At 38.6% G+C, this 9,354-nt stretch overlaps 1 protein-coding gene across 1 annotated transcript in view; it reads left to right on the forward strand.

The window, feature by feature from the left end:
* ALCAM (activated leukocyte cell adhesion molecule) overlaps positions 1–9,354 on the forward strand; it is a 123,171-nt gene that overhangs the window by 93,535 nt on the left and 20,282 nt on the right. The window contains exons 5-8 of the mRNA XM_031555160.1: positions 2,488–2,552; positions 2,946–3,033; positions 3,874–4,056; positions 8,835–8,962. Of these exons, the coding sequence (XP_031411020.1) occupies positions 2,488–2,552; positions 2,946–3,033; positions 3,874–4,056; positions 8,835–8,962 (464 nt within the window). The remainder of the gene's footprint in view (positions 1–2,487; positions 2,553–2,945; positions 3,034–3,873; positions 4,057–8,834; positions 8,963–9,354) is intronic.

Consider the following 9,354-nt stretch of genomic DNA (forward strand, 5'->3'; position numbering starts at 1 on the left):
TTGTATACTTGTTTGTTTTAATTACAAAAGAGTTAACAGTAGCCTACAAGCTTCGTTTATTCAGTAGCATTTCTAAGTGGAATTTAAATTGTTTTGTTTCTTCAGTGGAGTTTCAAAGCTCCTTGAACCACAAATGCAGAGCTAAGCTGCCATAGTGCAAACCTTCGTAAACCAAACCTCAGCTGTATCCCAGAAGGCTTTACTGAAGCTGGGTTTCACTGGAGCTTGTCACATCCTCAGCTGTTGCTACCTGATTAGCTCAGGACTAACGAGCCAGAATGGCTCATTGCACAGCTCCCACCTGCTAGTCACACTCACTGGACTACTCAAACAAGCTCTTCCAGCTTTCCAGATGGATTCTGTCAGCATCTTGTTCTGGAATTAAGTGACCAAGGTTTCCAGAGCAGAGCAGCACAGCAGCCACTACTTGTTGCCCTACCATGCCATAACCCAGCTGGTGTGGGCTGTGAGCACTTTCCTGGCAGTTGCAATACCTGTGCAGGGCTACAGAGTGTCCTGGCAAGCTCTTCAGCCAAGAGATGAGTGCTGGAGTGAAGTTGCAGACCCACCAAAGTGTGTCCTGCTGCTGCTAAGCTTCAAATTTCATCCTGCGGTGTGCCAATATTAGTCTTGTGCAGTGAATTACCTCGATGTGCACGCTGTGCCTTGGGGGTTCTGGCAGCAGGCCTCTCAGCTGTGGTGTGTGCTCAGAAGCCAGGGCACTGCGTGGCAAGGGGCACAGCATGGCAGCCTTCTGCTACCCTTCAGGCAAAGGGTGCAAGGGGGTACAAAGCACAGCACAGGTCTTCCTGAACAGGCACGGAGCACTGTCCTGAGGGACAAGGGAGATGCAAGGAGGGAAAGATGAGGGAAGGCTGTGTGGTTTGTGATTTGATCAGCTGGCGACTATAACAGGAAATCAGCTGTGCCTGTGCATGGGACCGGAAAATCTAAACCAGAAGGGTTGTTAATTGTCTTGTAAAACCTAATTTGTTTGAATTGACATGGAAATGTTTTGTCCTTGACGGATTCTTTCAGAAATAAGTTGATCTTTTCCCTTCAAAACTAAGAAAAGGGAAATAAAGATGCAAGTAGTTTTTAAAAATATATACCTTTTGCTCTGTTAACCTTTTGAGGACATTGTGATGGCTTTTGGTGCATTGTTTCCACTGTTTCTTTTTGTTGGTGTTTTGTTTTTTGCCACAAGCAAGTTGTTGGTGCATGTCAGATAAACAGCTTCTTTTATTGCCTTTCATTTCCCTTTCGAGCTGTTCTTCTTGTTCCATTTTGGCATAGTCTTCCAAGCAAAGGATGTCTGTGCACACACACACACGCACAAAGCAAATGAATTTTTGAGGAAATAAGTAGGCTGCTATCTGTGCCATACCAGGAGTAATACACCTGCAGATGAGTTACATCATCACTGCATTGAAATTTTGGCACGATGATGTGAAGTTCATTGGGAATGGGATTGCTGGCAGTATTTTATAGGGCACTTGGTTTGGGAAAAAGGTTCTGTAAGCTGACGTGGTTAAAGATGTTTCAGTGTGTAAATGTATATAATACATGTGCTTTCTTAAGCAGTACAGCCAAAATGCAGAGACTTTCTTTGACTGTGGAAACATTGATTTATTTTGCCCTCTCATATCTCCCCACTGAAAAAAAAAAATTGTGGGAAAAACTGTTTCTTTTAGAGACAAAAATTTGCATTCTGGGCTTCAGGCCAACTTGTTTTAACAAATGTTATATAGTGTCTATAAAGTATTTTTTTATGATGGAAACACTGATAGATCCTCTACTTTGGCAGGCTAAGAGGTCCATCTACCACAAAAAAAAAAAAGTAAATAAGGAGACATACAGGCACTGTAGAAAAAGTTTCTTGTTTTTTTTTGAAGAGAGTCTTAACCGACTTAACCAAAATCAGTTAAAGTAATTACACGTACTTCTGTTATCTTATTTCTTAATTGTATTTAATTTCTTATATGTAACAATACCCTCTAAGAGAAATAAACATTAGAAGAGTGATTATGTGGAATTTGTTCCTTTATAAAGTGATAGCTTAGTTCTTAGGTATAGCAATATCACTAGTAAAGTTATTTTAATGTTGCTGTATTTTCTGTACCGGTGGTTCCTTCTCCACTATGTGTGTTATGTAAATCAGAGAGATCAGATCACGTTATCTCCTCCTGAACACCTAACAGTCTGCCTGGCTACAATATATATTGTCAGGATGCATGGAATTTATTGTGGAAAGTAGGACACATTTTAAGGGTATGTTTTTTCCTCATCTCCTGTCTTTTTGCTGATATTGAGGTAGAAATATCTCTCTCTTCTTTTAAAGAAGAAAGGCGAAGAATAAATAAGGCTATACCAGCACAGGCTGTTCTAATTAGTCTTAAAGTTCACATATCCTGTAGTATCTTTTGTTTTTTTTCTGAAACTGTTTGTTCTTCTATCACTAGTACCTTTATCCTATTTATGTTTTAGAACAACCCTCTCAACCAGAAATCTTGCATCAAGCAGACTTCTTAGAAACGGAGAAGCTAAAAATGGTAAGAGCAGCATTCTCCCTCAAACTTGCATGCCTGAAGGCTGCCTACAGTTCCTCTGCAGTGAAGACAAAGAGTGGTGATGAACTGAGGCAGAGAGGGTATGTGTGCATGTGTGGCTGTGAGAGGTCGCACTGTGTAGCCAGGCTGTGCACAGAGTGGTTTCTTCAACTGGTACCCTAATAACCCTGCAAGCAGGGTTCATCCTGATTCTAGACCCACAACCTAAGCCTCACTTATGGGATTTACCTCATTTAAAAAAATATATCTGGAGTTAAGCTTTTGAACTGCCTAGAAGTTTTATCCAAAACAAAAGCAGATCTTTCGTTAAAACACAGCAAAAATTAATTAGCAAAATTAATTAATTAGCAAAACTAATTCCTGTCTGTTTTGCAGCTTGGGGAGTGCGTTGTGAGAGATAGTTATCCTGAAGGCAATGTTACGTGGTACAAAAATGGGAGAGTTTTGCAGCCTGTGGAAGAAGGTATGTTGCAGTAATGGATGTTGTCCTTGAATTCACATACAGATGTATGTTGAAGAACTGTGTTTATTGGAGTTGCTCTGTTTTAGTTTTAAGTATTGTTCCTTTGAGAAAGACTACTCATACAGAAGTATGAAACTGGAAGGAAATTTCTTGGGTGCCTCTTGGAGAACCCAAGCTATGCCATGTTATTTCTTTATGTCATGTCACAGCTTAAAAAACATATTGTGAGGAGGAGAGTTGACTTTGTTAATGCTATTGCAAAGTAATTCTTGAACCTATGTAGCTAGTAAAAACTGATAATTCAGCTTTATGCCTATCCAGTACTGTGTTTCAGACCACATAGATGATAGCCTTCTTATGCAGTTATTTATCCTTCAGGTTGTTTGGGAAGAATTCTTCTTTACCCATGACTTTCAACTTCAATTTTGATGGGCTGATTGGACCACAACATTTTAGTTTCGATAAAGCAGGAGAGGCTTACAAAATTAAGTTATAAACGTGATCTTAAAAATTCTTTTTACTGGCACTTCTGAGGCCTTCTTACTGCCTGAGAGATTTGCATTAAAACAACAACAAAAAAGTGCAGTTAGTTCTTTGCTTTGCTTTGATTTAAAATTTGCAGTGTGTTAGGAATATGTTGTTGATAAAACCTTCCTAGTACATGTCAGTGGCAATACTGGAGGAAAACTCTTTGTGTAGTCTCTTTGGTAATATGTCATGTTACTTGTGTGTTTGCAGCCTGATAACTATAAATAGAGAACAGGCAAGCAAGAAGTATCTGCAATCAGGAAAAGTTTCACATTCTGTCCATGTAATAATGAAATAATATTTCCTTTACAGTTGTGGTCATAAATTTGCGAAAGGTTGAAAACAGATCAACTGGACTCTTCACCATGACATCATCTCTTCAGTATATGCCAACAAAAGAAGATGCAAATGCTAAATTTACTTGCATTGTGACATATTATGGACCATCTGGCCAGAAAACAATACAGTCTGAACCAGTTGTCTTTGATGTTCACTGTAAGTTATTAAAAAGTATCTTCTGCTGTACAAAGTCTACCTTTGGGGAAAAAGAAATAATTCTGAGACAGTTTAAAACATTACAGATATTGCTGCTTGAATACTGAGATGGTGTTTTCAGAGCTGATTTGCAGTAAGAAGATCTGAATAAAGTGTCAGGGTGATTTTTATTTATCTTTGGATTTACCTGGGTTTTCTTTCTTTCTAACAGTAGAATACTGATTATCAAGACGCGACTGCTAAGAGGAAAGTAATAATTAAAAAATTTACTGTGAAATGGGTTTTTTCTGAACTTTAGCAAAAGATGGGGCTGATGAGAATGACTCTATGTGCCTCTTGAAATATGCAATAAATACTCTGGATAATTATTTGTACACTAAGATCCTTTTCATTTCTTGCAAAGGAGAGTCAGCACCAGGCAGCTAATGCTGGCAGGCAGCCTTGCAAAAATTGTAGTAGCTTCTCTACAGCTGTAAAACGCTGATATTTACATTCAAAATGTGGCATTTGAATCTTGGTAGACTTCTAATTTTAAAGTAGAGAATGTGTGTGAATAATTACTTTTAGCTGGTGTAAGTCCCAGAGCAACTTCCAGACTACTGACTGACATAGAGATCATAGTTCTCCTCTGAATAAAGAAAACAGGCAGTTGGGCAGGTAGGTCAGAGGAGGTGCTAGCTGTTGGAGACAGTGGAAGAAGCATTTCAGAGTCTTGTAAAGGGACACTTCTGAAGAGCTGAAGGCAGAAGGTTGTAACAGAAAGAAGAGAAATAGGAGATATTCATGATGCCCTGTAAACTGTTGTTTCTTTGAACATTTTAGGTAATAAAAAAGGCCTGCTTTGGGAACAATAAAGCCTGAGTACACAGTCCAGATATCTAATGAGGCCTTAGTATACACAGTCTAGCAACTCTGTGATTCAAATGAATATGAAGAAAATGAATTCTGCACATCTGATCTCTGCAGCCAGTAGGTGTGCTCCATTGCTTTGAAAATGAAAGTCTTGGACTTGAGGTGACAATCTGTTTTCTACCTAGATCGTTGCCTGCTTTTCCTTTGCAGGTATAGTTTGTTGAGCAGCAGAAGTAGGGGATCAGATCTTGGAGCAGTTAATCCTTGTTTTCACCCAGAGAAACCAGAGTAAATTAAGGCCGCCTTTTCACCAAGTGTTTCTTCAGAATGACAGCTGCCAGAACTAATGGAAAAGAAAGCCTCTGGGATAACAGATAAACTGTTATCCTGGGAAATCATATAGAGATTTCAAGTTGCAGTCACCAATTCCATTGCTTTTTTGTTTTGTTTTGTTTTAAATTTGGGTCAACTGATTTTCTTTTCTGTCAGCTGTGGAACCCATGACCACAGAAAGCTCCTATTGCTTATGGCAAGGATCTACAGGAAAGAATTGTAATGACCAGAAAGAATTTAATTTTTTCCCAGTCAGACTATTTTATTGCTATTATTCCCCATTTCCCCAGCACTTTAATGCATTAGGCTACTTCACCTGTTGAGGATGAGGCTCTTGCAAATTTCTGTGATGTTTGTACTACATGTACTTGCTATTAAGAACTACTCAATGTGAAGGAAAAAAAGCTGCACAGCATTGAAGAATAATCTCTGCATCAGACACCACACATACCCAGTATTAAAGATTTGTTTGCTAGACTAGCTCTTTTAATCCTGGTCTAGTAACATGCAATTTAATTAAGATAAGCTCTTCCTCCTGAGATGGGAAGCATCGTGCTGCTAATTAGCCAACAGTGGGAGGCAGGCACAACCTGCAGTACTAAAGAGACCTTCCAAAATTTCCTTTATCTTTAGAGTAAGAGAAATTCCCATTTCCTTTTTGCGTATCTTTATTTGCTGTAACTTCAGTTTCATGCTCTGCTTAAATGCATCTCCAAATTTCTGAAACTATTTATGAGCATACATCTAGAGCTTCAACAGATAGATTGCTTAACTGGTGTTATTTAATGATAATGATACCTGATTTATTTTTGTTTTTAAATTTGGTTCAGTGGTCGTAATTGATTTCTTTCTCAACAAATGTGATTTTTTTAACCAGTTGAATGTAATACAGATTGAAAAAAAAATAAAATGCCAGGCTTGTAATGGGAGCCTTCCTCTCAGTCCTTTTTTTTTTTTTTCCTAGTTTGTCTGTCAAACTATTATGTTTTGCAATTTTGAAGGAAGTTGAAAAAAACCCATAAAGAAGGACTGCTGTTTTTTGTAATATCTAGTGAGATTCACTTTAACTTTTTATCACAAAGAAATGAGGAAAGCACAATTTGAACCATGCCTAAACAAGATTTTTTTGTTTCAGATGTACCTGTTCAGTTAGTATTTAAGAGATGTTTTACTGTTTTTCTTAGCTCAGGGCTTGTACCAGCTCCTGTTCTTAAGTGGAACTCCTGGAAGCAGCCAGCCTCTGAAGAATGAGCAAACTCCTGCAGAATGCAGTGCTAACTGGAGATAGGTAGCTCAGCTAGCAGTAGCTCAGCTCAGTGCTTAACTACAAGCACTCATTTGCAGCTGTAGCCAGCAAGCTGGATAAAGTAACTTGATTGATGCAGGAGAACTCCTGGCACTGGACAATTAGATAATGTCTGATTGTATCTAAATTATCTGGACTGCAGTTGTGTTTGGTTCTGCTCTGAGTTAATTAGAATAAAAAAGTATCAGGCAAAATTTCCGATCATGCCCTGTCGTTAAGTGTCTGTCTTGCTCGGGATGAACTCCTTTCCACAACAGATAGAAGTCAAAGGTGCTTTTTTAGTCATGCTGCTTCCGGCATCTGTGTTTGTATTAAAATTATACAAAATTATGTCAGTTGTGGACACATTGTATCTGGGATGGTGGCATTCATTTACTAACTGCCCTCTGGTGTCTGCTTCTAGAATTTTGCTCTTGAAGAAAGCAAATACAAAGTGGATGGCTTATGGAAGGACAGGGTGATATGGACCTAGCCAGAGATGCTGCCACTGAGCAGAAAGACATCCCTTCACCAAGCTGTTCATGCTTATTAGTGAAGGAGAAGCATGTTGCTGTGCACTGCTTTGCATGAGTATTTCACTGAACATTGTCACTGGATTGTTTCTTCCTCAGAAGGGTGACCTGTTCACCTTACAGAACAGTTTAATTAGTCTTTTGCTATTTACTTTCATAGTTATTTTTTTTCCAGTTTAGAGAATGAGATTAAAACTTTCCTCCCAGCTGATGGAAATACATAGAAGGGTAAGATACGCCTAGGAGAAAGACCGGTAGTTTGCATGAATGTCACTCTTGCTTAACTTTGTCCAATTTTTAATCCAGTTCAGTTCATCTCTGTGGGAAAAAAACAGTTCCAAATTAAAAGTCCTGAAGTCTTCCTCAGTATGATTCATCTCCTTTTAATTCAGTGACAATGCCTACGCAATTCCAGGATTTTTAATAACTTTTTCACCTTTAGTACATAACTTGAAAAAGGGAGAGACCAGTTCTACAGTAGGCTGGCTCTGGGGTCTTTGGCTGAGAAGCTACCAAGAAGAGTGCCTGTGATTTATGACCAGCTGCTTACTCAGATCCGTTGTGTTCCACACCAACAGCTGGACTTGCCTTTCCTCAGTAGGTAAAGTTGTGATTCAGTGCTGCAGACATTGAGGTAGATGTTTGGATGTGGATGGGGAGCCAAGGGCATGTGGAGGAGGGAAGGAAGGGTCTTTTGACATCTAGTACCACTCTTCCTATGAAGAGAGATGCAAATCTGCGTTAGGGCTCCTGGTCGTTGAGAGGCCACAATAAACTGCAACTCCTGTTATTGAAAAATCCCATAGCAGGAGATGAATGTGATGAGTGCCTTAAGGGGTCAGAAGGGTCATAGAGCCCATGCTTCATTAAACAGAGAGAATCAGCTGTCAGACAAGGATTTCTCTGCTGTCTAGATAATTTTTTTTCGTGTCTAATAACGTGTGCTGTACTGTGTCTTAGTGCAAGACACGCATCCTTGGAATTTTATTTATTCATTGAAATTAAAGCAGCGAGAGTTATCTGCCCATAATATTTCCTTTAATTTTCTTCATTTTATTCTGTATTTGAAAAATTTTATTTAGGCTTCTACTTAGGAAGAATAGCATCTATTAACATATACTCCATCTTTGCCTTAAAAAAATTACTGAAGTAAAATGTAAGTTATAGTTCAACTTCACTGAACATGACAGAAGTACGTTACATTTACAGTTCTGTTGACTATGTTAAGGGTCCTATTATGTTCGTGGAATTCATCTTTGTGAAAGGTTGTTGTGATCAGCATATAGAATAGGCTAAATAGAGTTGCTTAGTTCATATTTCTTTCTTTTAATGGAAGAAGGCTAATATCTAATACTAATGCAAGACACTGAGAGCCTCTGTTGTTGTTCTGATTGCTGGAGTCCTCCATATAGCAAGCTTCACAGAGGACAAGTTAATCCCTCATAATGAAATCATGCTGTGAAGCTGTACGTGCTGATCAGGGTTGGATATTTTTTCCTCTTAAGCACTCCATAGAGTTGTAGTCATTGCTGTGTCAGTGATAGGGTATTTTGATTAATAAAAATGATTTTTTGTATTGTATAGCTTCTTCGTGGTTACTTGAATTGGCCAAAATATGGAAGGTGTGATGGACTTCAGGTCTTCTGTAAAAAAGATGAACACATGCAAATAACTTTACCTTCTCGATGATGAAATTGTGAACTCTCCAGCCATGCATATCATATTACTCTGTAGTTTTTTGTGGAAGCTATTAAGTGTGTACCTTGTTTTCACAGATCCAACAGAGAAAGTGTCTATTCAAGTGCTGTCACAAAGTAGTACCATTAAAGAAGGTGATAACGTCACTCTGAAGTGCTCAGGGAATGGCAACCCTCCTCCACAGGAGTTCCTGTTTTACATTCCAGTAAGTCCTCCCTTGCTGTCACTGTGTAGTGAAATATTCTGTATCATTCCTTCTTCTCAGACGTTCATGCATGTCAGTGCATACGTGACTCCAAAACAAATGAAGGAAGGAATTATAACTATATTGAAAGGTAGACATTGGCCATTACATCAGACTCTTAAGAATGCCTCACCTGAGTTGGCAAAATAGTTTGAAAGAGCCTCTTTCCCCCATCCGAAGATTTTTGGTGTTTCAAGCTACTAAAAATTGCCATTCTTCATTTCACATCATCATATATTTAAAAAAAAAAGAAGTTTTGACAAAAGCAGTTTATAGTTTTGAATAAAACCTTCTTATTTTGGTCACAATGGACAGAGATTCAGCAATGAAAGTACAGGAAATTAACTCAGCCT

The sequence above is a fragment of the Meleagris gallopavo genome, chromosome 1 (genome assembly GCF_000146605.3).
Source record: "Meleagris gallopavo isolate NT-WF06-2002-E0010 breed Aviagen turkey brand Nicholas breeding stock chromosome 1, Turkey_5.1, whole genome shotgun sequence".
NCBI classification, from domain to species: Eukaryota; Metazoa; Chordata; class Aves; order Galliformes; family Phasianidae; genus Meleagris; species Meleagris gallopavo.